This window comes from Crocodylus siamensis, chromosome 14 (genome assembly GCF_052110815.1).
Source record: "Crocodylus siamensis isolate JL-2025a chromosome 14, ASM5211081v1, whole genome shotgun sequence".
In the NCBI taxonomy this organism is placed as follows: domain Eukaryota; kingdom Metazoa; phylum Chordata; order Crocodylia; family Crocodylidae; genus Crocodylus; species Crocodylus siamensis.
The window spans coordinates 10,340,822-10,368,472 of NC_143408.1; the positions used below are offsets into that span (position 1 = coordinate 10,340,822).

The 27,651-nt window shown below is 49.5% G+C and overlaps 2 protein-coding genes and 1 pseudogene across 3 annotated transcripts in view; 1 reads left to right on the plus strand and 2 right to left on the minus strand.

Moving 5' to 3' along the window:
* CTXN1 (cortexin 1) overlaps positions 1 to 6,141 on the plus strand; it is a 112,867-nt gene extending 106,726 nt beyond the window's left edge. For both annotated transcript variants that reach the window (XM_090027789.1, XM_090027790.1), the window contains 2 exons: positions 1,869 to 1,979; positions 4,020 to 6,141. In XM_090027789.1, coding sequence (XP_089883915.1) covers positions 4,265 to 4,519 — 255 coding nt within the window. In that variant the 5' untranslated portion in view covers positions 1,869 to 1,979; positions 4,020 to 4,264 and the 3' untranslated portion in view covers positions 4,520 to 6,141. The remainder of the gene's footprint in view (positions 1 to 1,868; positions 1,980 to 4,019) is intronic.
* Positions 799 to 1,846, minus strand: LOC149853356 (uncharacterized; annotated as a pseudogene).
* Positions 6,142 to 24,896: 18,755 nt separating the features above from the next.
* Positions 24,897 to 27,651, minus strand: part of FBN3 (fibrillin 3) — a 262,268-nt gene continuing 259,513 nt past the window's right edge. Inside the window, exon 65 of the mRNA XM_090027836.1 lies at positions 24,897 to 27,553. Coding sequence (XP_089883962.1) covers positions 27,179 to 27,553 — 375 coding nt within the window. The 3' untranslated portion in view covers positions 24,897 to 27,178. The remainder of the gene's footprint in view (positions 27,554 to 27,651) is intronic.

Here is a 27,651-nt window from a genome sequence, read left to right on the forward strand (position 1 = left end):
TAAATTAAATACAAAGTATAGGGAAAAGGTGAGGAAAGTATAGAGCAGGGGGAAGTGGAGCTGAAGAACTCAAAAGGGAAGAACAAAGCACTGAGGGGTGGTAACTCTTTTCTATTTAGTACCCCTGCCTACTGTAAGTGTGTTCGTAGCATCTGACATAGCAGGCTGTTGTTTACAAAAGTTTCTGCCTGTTTGAACAAGTTAGTCTTTAAGGTGCCACCCTGCCCTGCTTTCTGCAGGAACAGAGATACCAAGGCTCAGGAACTGGCCTGAACTTGTTGGTAAGGCTGTGGCAGAAATGGTCTCAGACTGCAGACAGCTAGCTGAGTTTGAGTGTTGTTGAAGCTGCGATGGCACAGGAAACTTGTGAGAGGCAGGCCTTTTTTGGGTAATCTATTATTGGACCAACTGTATATTTGGGAAAGCTGTTAAAACAAGCTTCAGGCACAAAATGCCCTTCTTCAGATATCACCAAAATGCCTTACCTAGTAGGTAGACAAGGTTCTTTGGGTGAATCTGATATCTTTTATTAGACCAACTTAAATAGTTGGAAAACACTTTTTTAGCAAGCTTTCAGGTTTAAAAACCCTTTGTCAGGGTGAGGAAGCCTCGGCAGTTGGTGTCTGCTCTTCCTGGATGGAAGGAATAGTAAAGAGGCCAGAGGCTGGGCTGCATGCAAGACAGGTGGTCAGTGAAGATGTAAATTGAGGAGTCAGTGGGTAAGAGATGGGCTGGGTGGGGGGGAAGAGAAAAAGAGGATGAATGTAGCAGTTGTATAGTGGAGAGGTACCTGGGGAGTCAGATGTTGTGCAGGTTATAATGTGTCATAAATCCACTGTCTACATTTAGTCCATGATTTTTAGTATCCAGGAGATCGATAAAGTGAAGTTCATAGGCTCGTCCCTGAGAAGTGTTTTGTAAGTTCCCTTTGAGGATCAGGACTGAGAGACTGGGGAGAGAGTGATTGTCCCGTGGCGAGTGCGGCCCCACACGTAGTTGGGTGTTCTCGTCTCCGATAGATTTGCGGCGTGCATTCGTTCTGGTGCGCGGTTGCTGTTTGGTCTCTCCTATGCACCTTCCCTCTGGGCATTTGGTGCATTGGATGAGATGTATTACATTTCTGGAGGTGCAGCTGTAAGACGCAGGGGTGCTGCTGATGGCTCTGTTGGGTGTAGTAATCGTGGGGGCGGTGGAGATGTGTTGGCAGGGTTTGCATTTCTTGTCATGGCATGGTTTGGATCCATTTGGTATGTTTTGGGCGGTAGGAAGTTTACTTCTGGTGATGAGTCAAGTGAGGTTCGGTGCTTGTTTGAAAGGTAGGATGGGTGGTTCTGGGAAGATCTCTTCAAGAATCAGGTTTCTTTCTAGTATGGGTTACAATTGTTTGAGGATTTTCCGTACGAATTCGTGGGAGGGGTGATATGTCATAACCAGCGGTGTGCAATTCGTGGTAGGTTTTTTTCTGCACTGCAGCAACTCTTCACGTGGTATCTGGGTGGCTCTTTCAAACGTGCATCTCTTTCTCTAGCGGAGTGTCCTTGTTGGGTGAAATCCTTTTTAAGATTGGTGAGGTGGCAATCCTGGGTGGTCCCCTCAGTGCAAATTTGGTAGTATCTGAGGGCTTGGCTGTATATCACAGCTTTCTTGGTGTGTTTAGGGTGATTGCTGGTTCTGTGCAGATATGTATGTAAGCAATTAACAGGGAAGGGCCAGTTGGTGGCACTAACGATCAGGCAGCAGAATTCCCAGGTGTTGTTGCTCACTCTCTGGAAATAGTTTTCTCAGGCTACTCTTCACATCAGCTGTGAACAAATGTGGCCTTTTTAATATCCCTCTGACGTCCTTGTCCTTCTGTTTTATGCCCACAGCCTAAGAAAGCTAGACTCTGACATCAGAGAGTGCCCCCAGGCAATGGGGCCAGTGGACCACCGCCTCCTCCTGCCATAGAGATGACAACTCCCCTATGCAACTTCTGTGAGGTATGATGCCCCCTTCCTACTAAGGTTCCTCCTTCCCTTTAGGCTCTGTGTATAAAGGCAGAGCATCTGGGTCAGAGAAAAGGTAGCAATTCAGCGGTGTTCCCTGGGAGGGGTGGGCAAAGCTATGGGTGCTATCTATGCCCTTTGCTGGGACTTCCCTTGACAGGACACTGCAGGATCAGAGGAGCTAGACGGTACCATGGAAAAAGCAGGTCATTACCGAAAAAGGCTGGCAGGCATCAGGGACCTATTCCCAGAGGAGCTGGCTGATGGGACTGGATGACTATTACCCAAGTGCTATGGTGAACTGATTGTGAAACTAAGAGCACCAGGAATCCTGGGTGCCACAAATCCGGGTTCTCGCACACGCTGCAGGACAAGCTCCTGAGACGACTCGAAAACCAAGATTCTGCCTGAAAGTTTGCATATGAAATATCCCTTTTTGAAACTTTCCCATTTGGAAATAGTTTTCCCAGGAGAAATTTGCAAATGTGGCAAAGTATTTTTTCTTCGCAGCCCACCCTTACCATTCCTAGTATTGCTTGCTGGAAGGATTACTTCAAAACAGTTTGCAAGAAGCGAGGATTTCTTTGGGTGATGTCTTTTACTGGACCGACTGCACAGTTGGGATAGAGTTAGCCAAGCTTTCGAATGCAGGACATACTTCTTCAGGTTACTGAAGGATCCGAAGAAGAACATACTGCATTCAAAAGCTTGTCTGATCCTATCCCGACTACGTAGTTGGTCCAGTAAAAGCTATCACCCACAGAAATCCTTGCTTCTCATATAATTCCTGGACCGTCATGAGTACAAAATCACTCCAACATTTCCAAAAAGTTTCTCTTTGAAACTAACAGTTTCTGCACTATTTTTCACAGGGCATAAGTTAATCAGAATGGAGGAAAAAGTGCAATTTTAAAATGACATATTTCAAGCAATGCCATGTCCTTAGAATCATAGAGAAGTAGAGCTGGAAGGGGCTCCCAGAGGTCCAGCCCCCCAAACTAGTTCAGCCCCTGAGGTTGGAGACAAGTTTCACTTTGAAAGAAAAAAAAAGAAAGAAAACCAAACATTTTTGCCAAAATTAAGTTTTTGTTGCCAAAGAGCTCATTGCAACAGAGCTCATCCAACAAAACACTTTAATCTGAAAATTTTTGAACAGCTGTTTTTCATCCTTCCTTATACATAAAAAGTCATGCCTTCAATTAGCAGAAGCAGCTCCATGCGACAGAGCAGGCCAAGATTGTCAGTACAGAAGAGTGGCTAGTGGAAGAGTTTGGGACCACTGCCTGCCCGTCTAGACTGGCTGGTGAATAATTCAGATTAACATTCAGATATAGAGTCCTTTGGAAGGGGCTCACTTGTGCCATTTCATATATAATGGATTTCAGTTGAGGGGCCACCATAAAGAATATCATCGTCATCAATAATGAAGCCTTCAAAGGCTCGAGTCAGTCCAAAATTAAAAATGTTTCTAGTTCGTTTTTCAGTCTGGTTTGTGTCACCCCAAATGAAACATTCGCTATTAGGCTCCAGTGCTGTGAAGAGTTTAATGTCAATCAAAAGAAAACAGTTCCTTTTTGTTTTCAGATTTTTTTTAAAGTGCTAAATAACCTATTGCAAACAAGAAATGCTATTGTGAAATATGAAAAATGTCGAAATGAAACAGATAAAATCCCTCCATTTTTCTGTCAAGACCATTTGCTAAATCCCACCCCAGTTTGTAAACACTTTCAATGCCCTCAGAACAGCATTCGGCTTTGAACGTCCGATTTTTCTTGAGGGGTGGGAATTGCTGTGCTTTTTGTGAGGCTGCTTCCAAAGGACTGGTCTGGTGGTGGGGAGCAGTTAGGAGAGGTTTCTCTTGGGGCTGATGGTCTGGGCTGGCTGGCTTTGCAAGTACAGCTTGGCAAGGACTCTGGAGGAACATGCTGAGCCGGCTGATGGAGTGCTGTATACCTGCCCACGATAGCTAGGCTGCGAGAGACAGGGCTCTGAAAAGGAAGCCTTCTTCCTCATGCCCTTTTTTTTCCCTTTCAGGAGATCGTGGCTGGCTCTGGAGCGAGTGTCAAACCACTCAGTCCTGTTTAGCATCGCTCACAGCCTGGGCTTGCAGACATGGAATAGCCCAGGAGGGCGATTGCTCTTGGGGTGTGGGCACAGCAGGAATCCAGCTGGGTCTCATCCCCAGGCATAGTTTTGTGTGCACTAGGGGCAGGACGATGCCAGCGGTGTGACCAGCCCTCTTCTGGCTTCTCGCGTGGAAGCTGTGCTACGCCACTGCCATGAATGATGTGCCGACGATGGATTATGAACTGCTATCCCCCTCCCTGGTTGAGCACCCAGCCAGCACCATGGGCATGGATGCTGAGCAGAAAACCGTCTTTGCCTTTGTCATCTTCCTTCTGGTCTTTTTGGTGATGCTGATGGTGCGCTGCTTCCGTATCCTGCTGGACCCCTACAGCCGCATGCCTGCCTCCTCCTGGACCGACCACAAGGAGGGGCTGGAGAGGGGCCAGTTCGACTACGCGCTGGTGTAAAGAGGTGTAGGGTGGGGCGAGCCTGGAAACTCTGTGTGCCTCCCTCCCCTGGCTGGCCCCAGCCCCAGCCCCAGCCCCAGCCCCAGCCCCAGCCCCTCCTCCTCCTCCTTTCTGTGTGATGCTGCCCTGGTCCTACTGGGATGCTCTGGGCTGAGAGGTGTGGCAGGGACCTTTTCTAGGGTTTTTTTTCTCTTTTGTAAGCACTTTTCTGTGTTCTTCTCTGTCTGCAGCACCTTTAGTGTTTGGTATTTTGAGGGGGCCTAGAAAGGATGGACCCATCCAGCTCTCAAGTCCAGGCAGCCCCGCTTAGATGGCGTTTTTACTGTGCTCCCAAGTGTCTTGTGCTGTGCTGAGTGGTGATGGGTGGGACAGGACCTGCCTTAAAGCAGATTTCTCAGGGTTTTCCTGCTTGGGGGCGCTCCATGCAGGACAGGGCAGCTTTGTGTAGCAGCTTCTGCCTCCTCCTGCCTGTCTAGGCAGTGCTGACTGCGTGGAGCTGAATATGCATCTGTATTTATGAGGCAGTTTAGACAGCAAACCTCTAGTGCTGGCTTCTGTGAATACTCACTGGTTGAACAATGCTTCCCCACTCTCCAGGTGGGCAGCCCGCCATGCCATGTGAGCACTGCCTGTGCCCTGTGCCCATTGTATGCAGCTGGAGCTCAGGCACGTGTCTGTCCTATGCCTCTGGTGCTCTTGAGGCTGCCGCCGAGAAACAAGCTCCACTTATCTGCTCCCGTTCCACATGTGCCATAGCTGGAAATGAGGTAGTAAAGCTGCCCAGGAGATGCCCCATCTCCACTCCATCTCTCGTGCGTTGCCGGTGGTCGGCTGCACCTCCTTGTTTCTGGTAATGGCTCGTGCGGGGCAGGAGTGGGTGGGCAGGGCATGCTTCTTGGCAGCGCTCACAAGAGCACCAGGGAAGCAGCACAGAGATGCCCAGAGGGACTCCGTGTGATCTTGTGACCAGCTCTGCTGCCCGACTTAATCAATGTGGAGACCCATGTGCAGCTCCCTCCCTGGCAGGCCACTCCCTGCTTTCCTCAGTAGTGAATGCTAGGCACGTGTGTATCCCCACTGTTGTGGTCAAAATGCCTCCAAACAAAGATGTAGCCACATAGCTATCTGTAGACCCTGCTGTGGCAGCAACTCTCCAGGAAGCCCTGGCCTCTTTATTGTGGAGCTGCTGCTGTGACACTAGGGACCTAAGGCACCATATGACACTTGGGATACACGCTTTTGTGAGCCCAAGCCTGGTAATTATGGGCCCCACTCCCAGGTCTCTCACTCTATCCAATTTGGTCAAGCCCTCAGTGCTTGCACTGTGGCTGCAGTGGAAGTGAAGGATGCTCAGGCCTCCCAGGTGCCCTGCTAGGAGCAACCCGTCTCTCCTGGCTGCCCAGTACACAGGGAGCAAAGCAGAGGTGTGATGGAGCTTGGGCTCACACAAGACCAAATTCCTGCCTCTTGCCCAGGATCCATGCTTGTTTGCCACAGTGAGCTAGACATGGGGCTAGCAGGAGCCCTGGCAGGCTACAGCTGTTGGCCAGTGGGAGGGTTTTGGGGGGGGAACTGTACCCTGAGGGGACACCCTTCTCCTTCACTATGGAAATAAAGGCGAATTTTGCTCACTCCTTACTGCTTCTCCTCCTCTCTCTGCTGCGTCTTACCATGCACTTCAATGCAAACAAAAAAATCAGGCCCAGGCACCACCTTGCCCCATAGTGCCAACTGCTTGTGCCACCACATCTCCCTGTAAGAGCCAGAGGCCAGCCCGCCTGTCCACTTCCCCCGAGTGATCTGCTGCAGCATAACATCGCAGACCTTGTGAGAGACATGGCCAGGCCCATGTGCTACCACCTCCCTCAAGGCAAGTCACGGTTGGGTCCACTGGCAACCATGGGTCCCTGTGCGAGTTGGATCCAGCCACATGTGCCCTTGCCTCTCCTCGAGACAGAGCTGGGCCAACGTAGCACTGCTTCTCTAGGCAAGAGAGAGCTGGGCCCAGAGGCTGCTACATCCCTCTTTGAACCACAGCCAGACCCACACCCCACTGTTCCTGTACTGATCCAGAGACCAGCCCATAAACCACTATGTTCCCTGATGTGAGCCACAGCAAGGCACGCTTTACCTTGCCACACTCCCTCAGTGAGTCACATCTGGGTCTACACACCATGATGTCCCCTTGTGCAAGCCACAGCAAGGCATGCATACCATAAATGTTCCCTTCTAGGCCAGCTCAGCACCACATCGCTGGGTGTGAGCCAGACATGAGGTTGTGTGCCACTATATCACCTTCGTGAGCCTGAGTCAGCCCAGGTGTCAGCACGTTTTTCTCTGTGAGGCCAAGCCAGCCCCATGGGCCATCACATCCCCCCATTTGAGCCACAGCAGGTCCACCTGTGTGAGCCAGAGGCAGCGCATCATCCATCAGCTCCAGCTTTCCACACTGACACTGCAGGGCAGCAGTGCCAAAAGTGTCCTCAACCCCTGAATGTTTTTATGCACTTGGTGTCACAGTGTTCATGTGGCAGTGGTCTGTGGCACAGTGAGAAGGTGGCATGTGGCATCCTAGGCCAGGGTTCCTGGTTAATTCACTTTGGCTCAGTCTGTACCCATTCCCATGAGAACGGCATTGGCCACTTGTGGTGTGATGAGAGGTCCCTGGACAGTGTGGGACACATTACACAAGAAAAGCCTCCACTTCCATGGCCAGCACATCATCCCTGTGGTACATAAAGGGGTAGGTTTAGTGCCTGCTAAAGGAGAGGGAAGGAGAAGAGCTCTCATCTACCCTGCATTCCTGGGGCAACTAGGGGCTTACATAGCTACGGGATAAGTTAGAGCAGCTGAAGTGCCGCTCTATATACTATTCTGCTCCTCATGACCCTTCTGACCATGCTCCTGATCCATCCCCTGTTCCACACCGATGTATATAGACTAACTGTCCTACCCACTGCCATGCCTCTTGACCATGTCAGAGAGAAGTAAAATACATATGAATCAGGGTCTAACGAGTGCCCTAGAAAGGCATTATGAGGGTACTCAGTACATCTTTTGCTATGCCAGAAGAAGCTGGTGCCCGGCAAAGCTGGGCAGAGGCCATAGATGGCTGCTGTATTGGGATCAAGGTTTGCATTAAAGAAAGGAGCCACTGGAAGGGAGATAGGAAGTATGGCAGTGAGGCTGGGACTGATCAGCTGCATCTGAAACCTGTGGGTTTTACTTTGTTCTCAACACCGCAAGGCACCAGCGGTGTGGGGCCAATTCATGGGAAGAGTAGGCACAGCAGGGAGTAAGGCACTGAGGAATCCATTGCTCAGTGTGGCTAGAACGGTGACCAACCCAAGTGCTGGTTGTTCGTCTTTGAACCTTCCTGGCTCCTGTCAGAGTAATGGATGATGGAGCCAAGTTTGCACCTTTTGGGAGCTCTGTTCCCCCACTTTATATGGGGGTCATATGGGGCCAGAAGACCATACAAGGAGCCTAGCCCAGAGTATACAACTCCACTGAATTCCACAGCATCTCAGTACACTAATGCAACCCCACATTTCAAGTACTTTGAACATAAAATGCAAGCTGTTATATACTCCTGGAACCTAGGGGAACATATGATCGCAAAGACTTGAAGCATGCATATCATGCTTATGAAGTGCCGGTCATCAGGGCTGTGCGAAGCTTTGGATGCCGATTCAATTTGGCGATTTGGCCTGATTCGGTGGCCAAATCTCCAAATCGAAATCGAATAGGGGACCAATAAAAAAAAAAAAGGTCTAAATCAATTCGAAGCCGTCTGAATCTTTGGAAAAGATTTGGAGAGTTTCGATGATTTGGGCAGTCCCCTCCCACTGCAGCAGGGAGCTGGACCCAGACTCGGAGCTGGTAAGTAGGGGGCGGGTGAGAGGGGGCTGATGGAGTGGACCTTGGGGGGGGGGGGACTCTTGCCAGACCCCATCCTCTGCCTGCTCCTGCAGCCGCCCCGAACCCCTGCTCCCCCAAGGCTGCCCCACCCACACCAGCTCCTTGTGCTTTTAAAAAAGGCCCCACTCACTGGGTGCTGCTGGGGGCGGGGCAATCCCTGCTGCCCCCCACTGCCCCATGCTGCATGGGGGACTCTGCCACAAGCCCCACCCCCCCACTGGCCCAGCCCTCCCCCACAGCTGCCCTGCCCACCCCAGCTCCGGCCCTTTAAGAAGAAAAACCACCCTGGGATTCACCAGCTCCTGCAGTGGTGTTGGGGGGCGGAGGGGGGTAGAAATGGGGATTGCCCCCTGCCAGGCAGGAACCTGTGAGTACAGGATTTTTGGAGCTGGAGGTGGGGCATGGGGGGGGCTCGTTTGCAAGCACCTCATGCAGTGTGGGGCAGTGGGGATCTTCCCCCCCCGAGCCCAGCAGCACCTGCCGAGTCAGGGCTTGCTTCTTTCACTCCCCCCACACCCTCAAGTGCTGGGAGCAGGGGCCTGGGCGATTCAAAGATTCAGAAGCAGTCGTATCTCTGAATCAGATTCAGCCGAATTGATCTGGGACAGTGATTCGAATCACCGAATCAAATCGCTGTCCCCCTGTAAAAAAAAAACCACCCACAGACAAAAACCGGTCAAATCCGAAGCAAATACTAGCCACTTCGCTCAGGCCTACTGTTCATATTTGCATGCACTTTCCAGTATTGCTACCTTATTAAAAAGCTTTGAGCCCCAGGCTGGAGGGTCAGTGAATAGTAGCTTTTATCACAAAGAAAGAGAGAGGTTGTGTATGGTCACCGCAGAGACAGCTGAGAAAAATCCTTCTCTGTTAGTATGACAGAACCATGTCCAAATCAAGAAGCCTTTTGAGCTAAGGCACCAAATAGATGCACTTCAATTATCCTATTGCTAACGACTACATTAAAAACACTTCTCTCCCAGAACCAGAGAAGCTCCCCACTAAGCTACCCTGCATAACAGTTTGGAAGACACTGAAAAAGCATATCAAGTCTGGCTTTAGGAGATGGTGTTAGCAGGACACAGAAATTCTCACAGTGCAAATGCAGGTATCTACTGGGGTAGGAGGGACTAAGGCCAAGCTGTACTGAGGTCCGTGTCAGATGAGGGGGGATCTGGTGACATTAGTGCAAGTGTCATGATAATTTGGGTGATTAATGACTTTTTTTTAAAGAAAAAGTGATGCTGCAAGTTTACTTGCTCTTTTGATCTTTGTTTCCTACACCCACAGGGGCCAGGAAACTAATCAGGTTTTCCAGTTTCTAATTTAAGAACATGGCTTTTTTTTTTTTCCCCTCCCCATAGCGAGAGAAAAAAGCTCAGGCTCAAATATGTAGTACACAGCCCCAGCACAGGTGTCACACATACATGTGGACTCTAGGATGGATAGTCACAGGCACATCTGGGGTAAGGCTGAATGAGTTGATGTATCACAAGTACACACCAATTAAAGAATTTTTTTTTCTTTAAAATTCTAGTTGGTCTGATAAAAGATATCACGTCTACCATGAGTCCTGATTGCTAATACACACACCCAGCACGGGTGTCACAGATACACACCTGTACATACAGCCCTAATATTGGTATCACACAAATATTCTGATAGATACAATTTTAGCACAGAGGCCACCAACACATACAAATACATGCAGTCCTAGCATGGATAAATCACAAATGCAAATTAGTTCATGTAGCTGTACCACAGGTCTCACAAATACATGTGGGTATGAGGCTTCTGCCGTGGGTGACAAATTCAGTGCAATACAGTCTTTATCAGGACTATCAAGGCACATGCCAGTGCCTGCAGCCCTAGCAATGGATGTCACAAATACCTACCAATACATGCATTTCCAAGCATGGGTGTCACTGTGCCATTAATATACAGCAATTATGGTGTGCTGGACCCCATGGCTTAGGTCTTTCACTCTACGGTAGGCTGACAGCCAGTGGCATAGCTGTCACCTAATAGAGATCCTTTCTAGACATCCCAAAAGTCAGCCTGACTCCACTGGGCTGCTAAACGAGGTGAAAACAAGCTGTAGGCAGATGGGTGGCTTCTGGAAATCAGGTTGGCCATGCCCATCTGCCCCTACCTGGGATGCAGGGAAATGCATGGAATTCAGTGTGGAAAAAAAACCCAAATACTTCTTCTGGAAGAAAGTTGCAGCATTTGCTGCCCTCTTGTGATGCACAGTGAGACAACGAATGCAATTCAAAGCTTTTTCCACAGAAGCAAACCTGTTACCCAGAGGAGTTACTAGAGACAGAAACACTGGCAGCAAGGAGGATTTTGCCCCGACTCTGTGCAGGTGCAGAGTTCTCCACCAGTCTTCCCAGCGATCATATGACCAGTGTCAAGCTTGTCCCTGTTACTTGAACAGCTCTCAGCTACCCATCCCTAGCATCACTAGGCATCAGGACTGTGTGGAACAGCATCGTTTTGTTTCGACGTCCGTTTTGTCATTTCAAAGAGACAGATTTTCATTTTGAAAGTACTGTTCCATGTCATTTCATCGAAACAGTTTCGCTGTTTCAACGTTTCGCCTACAGGCTATCATGGGGAATTGTGAAACTTTGTCATTTCTTACCTGATTTGAATGAAAACAGCAGGGAGGGTAGCCCCTGCTGAGGCCACAAAGCCTATCAAGTTTCAAGGAGATAGGTGCAGGGGTTTCTGGGAACCTGCACCTCAGGCTGATGACAAGCAAAATTTGTGGCACTTGTGGGTGTTAAGGTGCAACGGGGTGAAAACAGCAGGCATCCAAACCAGGATCCAAGCAGGTGCGGTGGGGTGTCACCACATCCCCAGCGATACAGAACACTCTCGCTCAGACCACTGGTTGGTGGACAGGACAGGTGTTCCCAGGCAACCGTGGCCACATCCGGCTACGTCTGGCTGAGGCTTGCTCAGTAGGCCAAGGGGTTGCACAGCAGCATCTCCACATTCTCAGTGAGATAGGCAGCCACCAAGGCCCGAGTGCTACATGGCTGATTGTGGGGTCTGGTGCCTCTGGATCCCACCATGGAAGCCATGCCCTTGGCCCACACTGGCAGTGCCTGTGGTGGAAGAGGAGACTGGATAGTGGATGGCATGCTGGCACGGGACAGTGGATCCCCCGCCCCTGCTGTTCTGCCTCCCTGACTTCACCAGCACCTGCGTCCATTGATTCAGGCTTTGACTGCTGCATATGTTGTCCTTCAGCCTCAGGTCACACATGGCGGCCAGCACATGAAATGTACTGGACCACAAGGATCAACCTGTTTCCTGATGCCCTCCTTCAGCCACCCCACCTGAGTCTGCACATCTGATGAGAGTGGCTTGCCCCAGCCAGGACCATTGATCCCCCGGAAGCTCTCCATCTGGCTCTGAATTTCCCTCACTACAGGGATTGCCTGGCTATGGAGGGCATCACCAGTGCTGAGGGTCTCAGTGGCCTCAAGGAAGGGCTTGAGGATCACCAAGATCTGGGAGATAGTATCCCACTCATCTGTGTTAAGGGGGCTGCTGATCCCAGTCTCCTCGAGCAAGGCCATCTCATGGATGGCCTTCTGTTGCTCCACCAGCCTTTTAAGCATCAGGTATGTAGAGTTGCACCAAGCCTCCACATCCTGCATGATTTTGTGCTGCGGGATGTTCAGCTCCTCTTGTTTGTCTTGTAGCATCTTGTCCCCCTTGATGCTCCAGTGGAAGTAGCCTGCCACCTTCCTGCATTTTGAAATGAGCTTGCCAGTGGTGCTAGCTAGCACTGTCCCTAGCAGCCCTGTCCCCCTCCAAGGTGTCCTGGACAACGAGGTGGAAGTTGTGTGCCACACAGAGAATGTTAACAAAGTTGGCATCATGGACTGCCTTGATCCTATTGGCCCCATTGTCAGTGACCACGAACCCGCAGATGATCTCACCCTGCCCAATGAGCCACCCCTTTACCAAGTGGTTCATGGCCCCCATGATCTCTGTTGCTCTGTGGGACTTATCCATCACCTCGGCTTGAAGGAGAGCCCACCGACAGCCTGACTGGTTGCACCACTGCCCTGAGAGGTAGGCATGATTGCCACCCAGCTGCTCCAGATGTCCAAAGTGAAGCGTAAGGCCAGCTGTGGACCTGCCTTGTGCAGCTTCTCCCTCAAGTACTCCCTGCATGCCTCATACAGGGAGGGCACCACCATCTTGCTGAAGGTGGTGCATGCAGGCACTTGGTAGGATGGGGCCGCGAGCCACCTGAATCTTGGCCCCTCAACTAAGGAGAAGGGCTGGCCATCGACAGCAAGCATCTCTCCATTGTTCTGGGTGATCTCACTTGCCCTTGCTCCCCTTTCTGTCCATCTTTCCCCCACTGTTCCGGGGTGACTTGCCTCTGCTTTGGTGGGGACAGGAGTACTTCTGTTTGAGCATGCTCCCTGGTGCTAGGCTGAAGAGGAACAAGGGCAATGGGGAGGTGCCTGCAGAGATACATCAGTATCCCCATGGTGCTCATGTGTTTTGATCCCTTCCCCCAGCTGGTTCTGGCTCAGCAGTGCAGGCAGATAGCTTATGTGGGATCATCTGCCAGCTCAAAATGATCCCAGACCACACTACCCGCCCATTTTTGGGGTGTGGGTGCATGTGCAGGTGCTGCCTTTTCCCCCTCCTCAGCAGACAAAGATACAGCAACAGGACGAGCAGACTCAGCTGAGCCACTTGCCTCAACCTCTATGTCAACCTTCTCCAAAGTGCCTTCTGGGGAAGGAGACCTGGCTCTCGGGGAAACTTGAGGGGTGTGGAGCACAAACTCAGCTGATTCCCCTTCCTTTCCCAGAATTTCCCTTGCTATGGCACTCAGCTCCAGCTCCAGCTCAGCTGTTCCTCTGGCACTGGAAGGCTCAGCACAGGAAGTGAAATGGGGGTGGAGGAGACTCATGCTGGTGCTGCTGCTTGTTGTCATGAAGGGGGAGGGGTTATGGCTGGTGCTCTTGGAGGGGATGCAGACTTAGGGAAGCAGTGCCAGTGCCACTGCCTGTGCATCTCCTTGCTGCCTGTACTAGCGGAAGCCGCATGCCTGCTTGTTGTAGGAAAGAGGCTGTGTCTCAGTTGGGGTGGGGAAAACTTACAGCTCTCCCTATACCCCCTGTTCCGCCCCTTCCTGAAGGCTTGCCAGCTGCCTTTCCAACACATTTCATGGTGTGATTCATAGTGTCTTTGCCTTGGTGTGCTGGAAAATCTGTGTCTTCTTCTGTAACGTTATCTGATTTATGTAATATCTGTATTTAATATTTAAATGTACATACGTGTTCCTATATAAATTCTATATTATAATATGCAATATAATTATGCTGTGCAAAGCTGCACAGTGAGTGTAATGCACACTGTAAGAGAAAGCACAGATTTGAAAAGAATCAAAATAAACTAACAAAAACAAAGAAAGGATTTTTGGGGGAGGAATAAATTATCAATGGATACAATAATAAAAGGGTATAGAAAGTAAAAAAGGTATTGATGAATCCCACTTGCTAGGCTACCAAGTAGGAAATGAATGGTAGCCTTTGCCGTCTGATGCTGCTGAGCTGCTGAAAGACACAGCTCAGTAACTGATCCCAAGGCAGAAAGCAGCCAAGTTCAAACAATGCTGCTTTTTATGCTTTTTTCCCCCATCCCTCCCCCAGAGCACTGGGATTGGAAGGGACCTCAGGGAAGGATCAGCCACTGGCCAGCTACACAGTCAATATCAGAGCAATTCTTCCCTCCGATCCCCTTCCTTTCTTTACTTTGTCATGGGCAACTGGTGCTACCTTAGTCGAGCGGGGGGGGGGGGGGGGGGGGGGGGGGGGGCGGGGGGCATGTGCCCCCTCTGAGACCAGTCCTGCCAACTAGGGGTGGGGGGAGGATTCCCCCCACAGCCTATCCTGTGGCTGACCTCACTGTCCGGGAGGCGGACTCCCGCGGCCAACCCTGTGACTGCCGATTACCGCGGCTAATCACTGCAGCTGTTTTGGGGATTTGCTGCTGCTTCTGGGAGTGGCTGCGGCTGCTTCTGGGAGCAGCTGCAGTGATTGGCCAGAGCTTGCGGGGGGGGACACTTTCACTCCCGTCTGCCCATTGCCTAAGTGGTGATTGTGGCTGGTCAGGGGGTGCACTGGCTCTCAGGGGGTGCACATGCACCCCTGCGTACCCCTTATGCATTGTCACTGCTTTCCGTTTCCCTGCAAGCAAGTCCAGCTTCAAAACTCAAAATGTTTCAACTAACCTTATTTCATTTTGAGGCCGTTTCAAAGCCCTTTGTTTCATTTCAATTTCACTGTTTTGAGCTGGAAATGAGTCAAAGCAGCATTGAAACAAAATAGCCAGCAAAATTTTGTACAGCCCTACTAGGCATGTCTACATGTCCCATTAAAGCAGCTGAATAAATTCTAGTGCAGTTCATGCCAGAGTTTATTGCTCTTGGGTGCTGTGTTTGCACATGCTCCAGGGAATGCAGCACATTGAGCAGGGCCAGATCAACCCTGGCTGATGGGGCCCCAGGAATCAGCCTGCCAGCCTGAGGCTGCTCTGACCTGGTTCAACGTGCTGTGGAGGGGCTGGCTGGACCATGAGGGTGCTTCAGTGCCAGGGCTAGCCAGCAGGCAGTCCCAGCATTGAAGCACCCACACGTCCCAGCCAGTCAGGTAAGCGTCTACATGTGAATTGCAACAGAGTAGATAACTTTGCCGTAGGGTAATACTTGTGTTGACAAGCATCATCCTACTGCAGAATTAATTAGTTTATTCCATCCTAATAGCATTGCACATGTAGATGCTAAGGCTTTACTGTGGAGCTAATTAGTCAGCTCCGCAGTAAACATCTCATGTAGATGTGCCCCCTGGGTGCAACTCACGGCCCTGCACCCCTCAGCCAGGGTTGTAGCAATCTCTGGGAACAATGAAGATTGTCAGGCATAAGTGAGAAGAACTGAACAGCAAGTTTTATTGTGGAACAGTAGACAAACCACTGCATTCTTTTAGTCTCTCTGACTGGCTATTCCTTAACTGAGGGACCATCCCCCAATTCCCAACTCTAAGTTAGGGACTGTCTCTAAATGATACATATTTAGCACTACATGGATCTGAAGAGTCAGTGCATTAATGAAGGCAATGAAACATTTGAGAGTGAAATATAGGGCAATAAAGTATACTCTTCCTGCTGTGTCCTGATACACTGGGTGTTGCTCTAGGGTACTGTAGTGGATCATGTCAAAGATTAAAGTCTTTGATTTCGGATGCCGATGGCAAAAGGTCAGGTGGCAAAAGGTCAAAGACTAACACAACAAACTCTGCAATTGTAGTCCCACACTATTATTCTTTAGTTTGTAACAGTACTGCATATATACACCCCTGTCTGTGCCTCATTTCAAATCACTTGAGCTCCCATACAAGAGAGAGAAACTGACCTTGACGACTCAGCACGAAAGATATGGTTACCTGGTAACGAGATAAAAATGAAAACTCCAAATTAACTAACTTAAGTGAAGTTGTAAAATTAAATAATGTACTATGCTTGGCCTCCTGTGACCAAACAGAACCAGTACCACCCAAATATAAAAAAAAAAAAAAATGACCCACCTTTTCCTGAAACTTGAGCAAACAAAGAGAGCACAAGTGCCAACTCGTTAATTATTCATACCTGGTGTGTAATAATTGGCTACCCTACTTAATATAACTTTGAAAGAACTTCCGCCCAAGGCGGAGATCTCAGAGCATTCCCAGGAGATACAATTTGTAACCTGATCAGTTACAGACATCTCCCCACCCCGGTTTATTTTTTTTTGGCGTAACCCCATTTCTGCCGGCCCGTCTTATCTTCGTCATCCGTCTTCCTTGTCAAGAGCTCTCGGTAATCTGTATACCACAGTAATTTGTGTGAACTGCTTAAAACCTGTATTCAGCAAGTCTGCAACCCACTGTAATCACTGGGTGACAGAGCATCTGCATGCTGTAACTGAATAAATCAACTCCTCTGCCTACACTGCACTACATCAGTAGCGTAAGTAAAATAAACTTTCTGTGTAACCATCACGCTTGAAAGCATCTGACTCCTGCTCGCTGTTAACCCCTACCTGTCTGGTCATAAATTCCTCCTCGTGCCAAGCCGGTCGTGCTGACCCAGGCTCGCAGGTCAAGGGTGCACCGGTCATCGGGGCACGACAGATCACAGTCTGTGGTGTAATATGTATACTGATATATCATGATATAGTTTACAGCTGTATGGTCTTATTTAGGGCAGCAGAGATTATGGCCATTTATAGAAATGTTAGGTATCTTTTGCAGTATGTTCAACCTTACCATTAATCACTGTATATTTCCATATATCACAGTACATTTCCCATGCATTGTATTCTCAAGATTAAGTGGACACATGCTAGCCTACATTTATTTCCATATTATGATTTATCATCATAAACATGCTACCCTATATTAGCATATGGCACACTACCACACCCCTGACCCTGTTCCCTATAGCTGGCGACAGCAAGGGGTGCTGGCCGAGAGGGCTAGTGAGGCAAGACGTCCCACCCTGCTTCTGGGAGGTGGCATCAGCACCGCATGATGGATGGTGGTGCAGTGTCCCTGCCCTTCCCCCCGCAATCATTCCTGATTGGGGGGGGGGGGTGTGGCGATAAACTAAAATGTATAGCAGGACATACTACGCTACTTAAATGATATTATCCATAATAAATTACTGCAATGACATTTAATGGAACATGCGATTATAGCATATTATATATATTACTAGCCAACTGCCTGTCAAGAATGGCAGGGGTGTGAGGAACAGGCAGGGACAGAGCCCCGTGCCTCCCATCTGGGGCTGCTTCCCCCTTCCCTCCTGCTGCTTGGGGTCTGGGCCTGCTCCCCTCCTCCCCACCGCAGTGGTAGGGGGAGGGGAGCAGTGGGCCCAATGCAGGGGTGTGCGGGAAGACTGGGCCAGAGGGTGGGGAGGAGAAGCTGACCCACCACAGTGGTGGTGGTGTGTGGAAGCAGTGGGCCCAGGACAATGTGGTGGCAGCAGGGGGACAGGAGGAGCAGGCTCATGGCTGATACGGGGGTGGGGGGGCAGGGGAAATGAGTGGGCCCAGGTCTGGGCCCGACAAGGGGTGGGTGGAGAGGAGGCCCACTCCTCCCCTCCCTCTGCTGCTGTTTCATTGGGCCAGGCCCCTTGCTCTTCCCTTCCCCCTCCCCCACCACTGCAATGGGAAAGCTCCTCCCCCCACATTGGGCCTGCTCCGGCCCCCGCTGCATCAGCCCAGGTCAGCCCTTCAGGCAGCAATGACAGAAGGTAGGAGGGGCAGGGCACGGCCAGTGCCAGTGGCTTTGCCCCTGCAGCATCCTGTCCCCGCTCTCCCTTGTTCCACTGCCACCACATCCAAGGAGCAGAGGTTGGGGTGAGACCAGCTCTGGTTGCCTCAGCCCCCCTCCATTGCATCCTCACCACCTGCAGGGAGCAGGGCAGTGGGGGAGAGGCCAGCAGTGCTGGCCTCAATCTGCTCCCGCCACTGCCTCCATCCCCCATTTCCCCACCATCATGGCAGTGCTCCGCCATGCTGATACCTCCTGTCCCAATGCTGTAGTCACACTCCGATTGTCTGTTTCAGCCAGCTGATCACAGTGCAAATAAGACATTATGGACAGACAGACAGATTAAGGCTTTTATACTATTAGAATGACATGATGGATATAAGAGCCTTGTCAGTAGAAGGGTGGAATTAAGATAAGGATTTAGAGCATCAGCAGTAGTAAGAAGCAGGGTTTACAGCAAGATAGACAATATACTATGACACCGGCTTATCTTCAGCCTAAAAGGCCTTGAGGTTAAGGACTGCAATTTCTCTCTACCCTCTGCTTGCCTGAGGTGAATCCAGGGGCATTCGCACATACATTTAGGACTCATTTAAAGTGTTAATCATTCATGATACAAGTAGTAACCCTGATACACATTAAAAACAACTTATGGTGCAATAACATATCAAACAAGCCACAAAGCTATTCTACATATGTTGTGTAATGTCTTTGTGGCTTGTTTGCATCAGGTCTTAAATTAATATGTGGCATATTGTGGGCTCACTCTGATGGATTCTGATGCTTAGCTGGACATGGGGATCAGACACGGGCAGCACCAAGGCCTGGAAAACAGGCATCTCCTACCTGATTAGTGGAGATCCTGGTTTTCTCCAATTAAAAAATCCCCAGTTTTCAGGTTAAAAAAAAGTAACCCAAAATCCATATTTTTCTGTGATCAAAATGAACACCACTTATATAGTGGTGTTTCATTTTGATTCTGGAAAAATATGGTTTTCGGGTTACTTTTTTTAATCAGAAAATTAGGGATTTTTTTTTTAAATCAGGGAAAACCAGGATCCTTTTTTTAAATCAGGATCCTTGCTGATCAGTGTGATCCTAACTATCCCTACAGCCACAACCCAAATCTCCCGTTCAGAACAAACCCAAAACAAAAATAAAAGGCATACCTTACCACTCCTGCAGACTGCTTCCTACAGCACTTCTCCTCTAATGAGGCTCTCAGCCAGACCAATCTCTTAGTCCTGTACTCTGGATTATATGGTCCCTGACTCCTCCCATTCTTGTCACCTGTCCTGGCTCTCTGGAAAACAGGGCCAAGGTGCTGCCCATTATTCAAATGGACCATGAGGGTACTCGGTCCCTTCCTTCCCTGCTCAGAACCCTGCAGCTCAAGTTTTTGTAAGCAGCATCCTCCCCCACCCACCTCCTGGACCGGCTCCTGCTTCCTTCCAGTAACAAGGGCAGGGATTCCCTGCTACACTCTGGCCCTGTGCGGCCTGGTGCACCGGCAGCTTTAAAGAGTGCACTTGTTGCTGGGCTGCAGCCATGCTTTATAAAACGTCCTGAGCACTTGAACCCAGAAAGTGGGGAGAGGATTAGTGGGCTCTGGCTCGTGGCCCCTGGGGAGTTCTAAAGAGTGAGCTGAGGCAGCTTCCCGGGCTCCCCATGCAGGACTTTGAACCCCACATCCTGCAGCTCTGGGTGCTGGGGATCATGGGGTGTTAAGACAACCAGCTGATTGCTGGGCTGGCCCTGACAGCCACAGTCCTGGAGGCTGGACCCGGCAATCAGCTGCTTGCCAGCTGGCTGGCCCTGTGGCTCTATGATCCTAGGTTCCCCCTAGGCTAGCAAGTAGTAATGGTGTGATTTGGATCTAATCCTACCATTCATGTCTGGCATGATGGGCGGTGTGATTGTTGGGATTGGAGATCAGCTACCATCATGCCATTCAATAAATGTGTGTGTGCCAGAGGCCACAGAACCTTAGAAACGTAGGGCTGGAGGGGACATCTGGAGGTCATCTAGTCCAGTCCCCTGCTCAAGGTAAGCTCAACTCTATCCAAACCACTCAAATCAAATCTGTGTCTAACCTATTTCTAAACCTACACAATGAAGCCTGATGCACAGCTGCAGGGCACTTTGCCCAAAGACACCAAAAGCTCCCTGACCTGCCACAAGTAAAGTTGTGGGGGACAAGTGCTGTCAGGCTCCTACTGCGGCTGCATCCAGTGGGCATCCAAGCCTCCCCTCTTCATGTGTCCTGCTGAAGGGAGAATGCTTCACAGCCCCAGGTATGCTCCGGACCATGGACAGAATTTAGGAGCAGCAGCAGCAGCTTTGATGAGACCAGACCAGGACACTGCCGGCACATGGTGGGCCACCTTTGCATGGCTGGGCTCTATCAGCAGCCCCCAAGCATCACCCAGCAGCTTATTCCAGAGAGTGGCAGTGAGAGCCTCATTCAGCCCTGTCCTCCACATGGCCTCCAGCTCTGTAGCACCCTTTCTCTCTGCCTCCTTGTGCTGCACAGTGCCAACCTAGTGGCTTCCACAGTGCGCCCTTGCAGAGTTCAGGATTCTCACTCAGCCCCTCGCTGTGACCAGCCTCGGGACGGCCTTAGGGAGACTAGGCTTGAAACCAGTTTTCAGGTGCTGTATGGGCAACCAGAGCAGCCGCGGGTGCTTAGTCACAAGCAGGGGCCATCAAGGGGCTCATCCCGAAGTGCGGGAGCCGCACTCATCAACACTCAGGGGTTTGGTGGGAAGCTGAGGTCAAGGAGGAGAACCGCTTCTGGGGGCAAGGGTGATATGGAAACACTCGAACAGGACTTCAGGGGAGGCAGAGATGATTGAGACAAACACTGCCGGGTAGCCGAAGAGACTGTACTTGGTGTGGACTCTGGTATGCTGGCAACAGCTCCTGCCTTTCCTGAGTCTGAATGGTGGGAGCTGCTGGCAGTAGACAGAAAGTAGAGGGAAAAGTTGGTGTTTTAATTCTTCTGGAATAAGACTAAGCACTAAGACGAAGGGGGAAACATCCACTCCCACCTCTGCACTTAATGATGGAAATGGGCCAATGATTCTTGTCCACCAATGAGTAACAAGTGCATACAGTAAGGCAGCTTTCCTGGGGAAGCCTCAGAGTAGATGCCTGGCTTTCATGTCACACTGCTGTTGCAGTCTCTGACTCTGTTGCAGATACTCCTTATGATTTATCGTTTGGCTCATTCACATGCAGGAGTCTGTTAGAAACTCTTTCCCTCCTCTCCCAGAATCATAGAAAATGAGGGTTGGAAGGGACCTCAGGAGGTCACCTAGTCCAACTCCTGCTCAAAGCAGGACCAGCCCCAACTAGATCATCCCAGCCAAAGCTTTGTCTAGACGAGTTTGGAAAGCCTGCAAGGATGGAGCTTTCACCACTGCTCTGGGTAACCTGTTCAACTGCTTTATTACCCTCCTAGAGAGACAATTCTTCCTAATATCGAACATAACCTTCCCTTGCTGCAACTTGAGGCCATTGCTCCTTGTTCTGCCATCTGCCACCACTGAGAAAACTCTGGATCCATCCTCTTTGGAAACACCTTTCAGATAGTTGAAGGCTTCTATTAAATTCCCTCTTAGTCTTCTCTTTTCTAGACTAAATAGGCCCAGTTCCCTCAACCTCTCCTCAGAAGTCATGTTCCCCAGCCCCCAACCCATTTTTGTTGTTCTTCGCTGCACTGTCTCCAATTTGTCCACATCCTTTCTGTAGTGGAGGGCCCCAAAACTGAACAGAGTACTCCAGATGTGGTCATACTGGTGCTGAATAGAGGAGAATCACTTCCCTGGACCTGCTGGCAACCCACCTACCAATGCAGCCCGGTATGCCACAAGCCTTCTTTGCAACAAGGGTGCACTCTTGGTCCATATTCAGCTAATTGCCCACTGTAACCCCCAGGTCTTTTTCTGCAGAGCTGCTGTCTAACCAGTCAGCCCCCAGCCTGTATCAGTGCAGGGGATCGTTCTGTCCAAAGTGCAGGACTTTGCACTTCTTCTTGTTGAACCTCATGAGATTTGTTTTGGCCCAATCCTCCAACTTGTCTAGGTCACTCTGAAGCCTAACCCTACCCTCTAGTGTATCTACCACTCCCTCCAACTCGGTGCCATCTGCAAACTTGCTGAGGGTGCAAGTTTGCACCCTCCTCCAGTTTCACCAAGGATCACATTAAGTGACTGCACAGGTCTCACTTCACACTATGAAGATGATCATCCTGGAAATATGGGGAGAGCTAGGTTTCATCTTCCCTGCATTCTGATTCCGCCATGTTCTTGTTAATGCTAAACACGGCAGGTCTCCCTCTCCCAGCTAAATGCAAGACAAACAGTCAGACACACAGGCCGTGTCTACACCAGATGCTTACTGAGCAGTAGCCTGTTCCTACTGCACAGTAGCATCCCCGGGCACTAACCATGACGTGACGCTATGACACAGTAATGAGCTACGGTCCAGTAAGTATCACTAAGCAACCGTGCCAGGACGCTACTGCGCAGACATTAATACTTGGTAATGCAGGTAGTAAATGACTGGTCAGCAACAACTGCACAGTCACCATCTTTTGTAGACATGGTCACAGAGAAGCTGTTTTGGAGTTCTGATTTTGTATATGTGGAAGAGCATTTGGAAGAAACACATTGCCTGGTTTTATTAGTTGATCAGGTAGTGTTAGATGGGGATTGGTAGCTGGTCACACAAAAATTCCTAACCCTGCCAAGTACCACCGAACCCTGTATTTTTATGCCATGGGAAGTTTTATTGTTTTCATCTGGATCCCTGTTCCAGTAATTCTACTTGGTTTTAAACATCTGACATTGAAAATGAAGTCATACTTCCATGCCAGTCTCTTCCTCCTTTTTCAAAATGGAACTGTTTTTTAAAAAGCTGACTAATAAAAATACGTTGCATTTGTGTCCTTTGCTGCTTCTGCATAATGAATAAAGAAAGCTTGAAATGCCTGGTAGGCGGGCTGTGTTTTAAGTACCTTTATCTACATATGTTTTAAATTAGAAATTCAAGTCTTGTTTCTCCTGTTTTCACAGAAGAGTCTTAGGCGGACTGCTGAAGTACAAGAATCTGACATCAGAGGTGCCTTGGAGATGAAAGCTGACTGGCTGAGATGGGAAGTGACTTTTATTCAGATTGTTTAAAGCTGTTCAGCGCCTTTGTCTCTGTTAACAGCTCTAACTCAAATATCTAACAAAAGCTTTGCAAACATGCATCTTGTAAGATTTGACGTGACATTCTGTAGGAAAGCCCATAAACCACATCTCTGAAAACTCAGCTCCAAAGGAAACTAGATTTGCCATTTCTAAGGCAAAAGAAATAGATGAAAGGCTTCCCTGGCTCCTTTACTCATGTAAAGATGCAAAAACAAGTTGCAAACTATCTTTGCTCTGAAGGTCACCTTTAATAACTGTGTGCGTTATCCTCTAGTAGATCCTCTAAGGGGGTGGTGAGGAGAGCCCGTCACAAGAAAACGACATCTTGATTTCTGGCCTCAAGTGGAGAGGTTGTCAGGGAATCTGATCAAAATGCAAGTACCGCTGTGATCTCCGGAAGGAGCCTGAATCCTTAGGACCAGGTTGTGTCACTGCTTTCTAAACAAGTGACCCAGAGGATATTTGGATCTCAAACAGCTGTCCCCTGTACCACTCTGGATTGAGGGGGCTCTTTAATACTAGTGCCTTGAGTAGGCAGGATCTCCATCCAGGCAGATGCTTGGGAAGTGTTATGGTTCCCGTGCAAACCTTTTATAGAAGGACAGGTTATTGCAAGTTAAAAACAAAAATCTCAGTCATTTTCACTAACTTGTCTGTACGCCATGAGCGTGGTCAAATCACGATGCCGGTGGAATTGTAACCTACATTTTAGGCTGTGTCGAGCCCTGGCCAGGGGGACTATATTATGATGTATAGGTGCCTGTACAGGAAAGGGGTTTGATACCATGCTAATGAATACAGGGGTGTGCTGTATCTTGTACATGTGTTCTGTCAGCATTCACCCACCTGTGACTAGTGTACAAAGAGCACAGCATACACAAAGAAAAACCACAGGCTTTTCTGTCGTGAAGACAGATTTTTTACTCTGCAAGAAGCAGGACTTTCCCCTCACATGAGCCCAAAAGCTTGTCTGCTACAAGGTATTAACACAAACGACATCCCCCAGGCCTGCACAATATTCCCCACCACTATCGCGTTTTTGTTGGGCTGGGACCAGCGGTGGTGGCAGCTGGGGGCCCCGCTGCCCAGAAAGGCAGTCCAGCCGCAGAGCTGCCCCAGCCCCACTGCCTGCCCAGGGGGTGGCAGGATGAGCCATGGCCAGGCGGCGTCTCGGCCAGGCAGGACCAAGGGAGCTGCCCTGGGCCAGACAAAACCCCTCATTGGGCCACATCTGGCCCACGGGACATACTTTGCCCAGCCCTGCTAGACTCTCTCCTCCTGAATCCCCCACAAGGCTCTTTGTGCCTGTTGTTCAAGTTCAGTGGCATTGTAGTTGTGTCAAACATGATGAGAATTTCCTTTGTGACTTGGAAATATGAAGCAGTAGAGACGAACTAGCCCTTAGAGTAAGGAACAACCTGGCCATGACCGTGCAGGGAGTTACCATGGCCTCGATCACTGTGTTGCCAAAACTTTCTTTGAGTACATGCTGGGTGCTGGACTTAGTTGCTCATCAGATAGAGACAATGGAAACACCAGCACCGTTCTCCTTGCATATCATAGTTGGCAGTCCCTCAATACGAGGAAGACAGCCTTCCAGTAAACAGGGAAATCATTGGTGAGTCCATAAATGACGGAGACGCCCAATTTAAGACCTGCATGTTTGACTGCAGATGTTGAAAATAGGTCCAGGATGAAAGAGCGGATACTGGTGATGTTGGGTCCCAGCACTTTCCTTTCGTCTCTCTTGTCCATCTGCCTCCACACTGAGGCGATGTTCCTTAAAATAACTGATTTGCGCACGTAGCTCCTTCTACTGTACATATTTGGGGGCTTGAACCAAAGCTCACTGGGGCCAGTAGCAAACTCCACCTTGCAGAAACAAGAGGCAGACCCATGTAACCCAAAATAATTTTATTGTTGCTGTTGTTTCTGATACAAAAAGGGATTCCACAAAGAGCCGGCTCTCTCTGTGGGGCAAGGTGGCACAGCTTCTGTACGGGATGTGCCCAACGCTTCCAAAAAAAAAAAAAAAAACAACCAGCAAGAAATGTCAATAAAACAATCACCACACCAGACTGGAAGGAAGGAAAACATTTCACTTTTTCATTTGACACGTTTGGCTCAACACACACACACACAAAACCCCACCTCTGAGCATTTATTATTATTATTATTTTTTTTTAAAAAGCACCTTTTGGTAAAAAAAAAACCAAAACAAAAAAAAAACCAAAATAAAGAAGGCCACCCATCATGTCATGAGGTCTGGTACTCTTGCAAAATCCAGCTTGTGTGGTTTGAAGCTGCATTAAGCAAAAGAGTTTTCAAGTTTGATATTAGCCACGATACAGTATATGTACACTTCCCCTCCACTCCGTGTGGTGGCAGCTTACCAGGAAAAAATAAAACAACCCCCCCTTCCCCAAAGTACCAAAAAAGCTACTGGAATATGCACTCCTCACAACAATGATCAATCATAACATTGGTGGTTATACATAAATATGAAAGGGTGGATACAGTGCAGTAACCCTGACAATTCAATACCAGCACCAGCTTCTGAGAGCTGAAAGCACCTTAGATTTGGGGAACTGTCTATCAGGTAGTCTTGTGTGTTACCAGAGTGAATTAGCACCTTTATTTCCTTTGCTGATGCACAGTGTTGATGCAGAACCAAAACTGGAGTTTCATGCAAAACTAGGAAGTGGCATTCTAGAAAACAGCTGCATGAAATATAGCCCACTGGACAGGAAGCAAAGCCTGCCTGTACAAGCCTGATACAGATTCACTGAAACCAGATTGTCCAGACTCTTTTTAGTGCATCTAGTTGGTCTGCATTGACCAGAGATTTAGTATTTATGGCATCAGCTTGGCCTGACCAAGTTCCAATAAGCAGCCAAAGCTGAACGGAGTCCAGACCTGCACTTTGAACAATGCCTACTGACTCTAGGCACAGACCTGTAGCACTAGGGGTGACTGAACTTGGACAGCTAAAAGCGGAGGCACTCAGAATCAAGGACCGTTTAGACAATGGGGACCTGACTGGCTGTGTCTTTTCCCACCTGCTTTCAAGACAGCAAGGTCACTTTAGCCCTCTGCTCCCACCCATAGGAACCTCTCGGAGAACCTGGAAACACACTGCCAGTGGCGTCCAGCAAATCTGTGTCCCGCAACATGGTGAATAATTTCCCTCGGGTAATGCAAAGCTGCCTCTTTCCAGCTCAGGAAGGGCCTATGTGTGCTAGGCCCAGACTTACTACATCCTTTTGGATCATTTACATTTTTTGTTCAAGCAAAATCAAGCCAATTTCTTTTTACAAATTCTGCCAAAGCTGCTTGGCATCAGACTGCTGATGTAAAGACATATGTAAACACCTGGAGTTGCTGGAGCTCTTGCAAACTGCAGTCTGGGGAGAGGGTGTTAGTAGTAGGAGCTAGTATTGCACATCTTCAGAATACTGCAATATCAAAGCCCTCAGCTGGAACAAAACCCTGCAGCCCTTCATATTGGCAAGCGGGTGATGTGAGGTTTCAGATCCAAACAGCCTCTTCACTCCACATGGGGTGACAAATATTAACCCTTTTTTGTGCTGCAAAAGGGCAAAAAAGGACCATCTGGAACACAGGAGAAAAGGCGAAGGAGAGAGCGAGCAGCCACTATAGGTTTAGTAGGATTTTCCGTAGCACCATTATGACAATGCAGAGGCAAAGGGAAAACCAGATTAGTTGGAAAATGGCCCATTACGAAAGCTTCTCGAGAGTTCACTGTCAGCTCTGTCCTCAGGCCCCCCCCATATCCCGGGATGTGGAGTGGAAGGCAGCCCTTGGCCAAGGGAGACAGGAAGATTCCCCATGGTCAGCTCAGACCAGCAGTGTCTATTGTACGGGAGACGTGTAAAGGGGATGAGTGCAAGGGAGGGAGTCCCAGATAATGGCATTGCAAACCACCAACAAGGGGTTTTCGGGTTTGGCCTTTACACACAGTGACACTGTAAAGCAGAGCAGCCTCTAGCTGCCTAGGTCCGGTGCTGAACCTAGAGGCACATTTCCCATCAGTCATGTGGCGCGGCCAGCGAGATGCTGGCACAGGGGTGCAGCGAGAGAAGAGGGATTTGCTTTTAGGTGTGGATGGCAATGCTAAGAACTGTGCTGTTGGTTGGCTGGCTGGTTTGTTCTCATGATTGCTAGTAAAGCTGGAGCTGCAGCCTCATCCTGAGTGCTTGGCCAAGCTCCCCTGCTAGGTAGTTGAGGTCATTCTTGGCCTCCAGTTTCTGCAGTTCCTTTTTGCGGTACAGGGGCACACTCATAATCTCCAGCATGTAGGTGCCAGGGACTATCTTCTTGCGGCCGAGATGCAAGTAGCTGAGTCCTTCTTTTTGGTGAATGCGGAAGTAGCCATCCTCATTCCCGTGAGAGATCATATAGCGCACACGGTTCTCCAGGGGCTCCACAGCTGGCAGCAGCTCCAGGATATGCTCCTTGTGGGCCAGGTCCGAGAGGTTCAGGAACATGGGCAAGGGAGCATCAGTGTCCACACTGGCCAGATTCACTCTGCGGTCCTAGGGAAGACAACCCAGGCCACATTTGTTATTGGTACCCAGAACAGCTTATGGCGAGACATAGAAAGGCACTGATGTGAGACGGGAACCCTCACAGA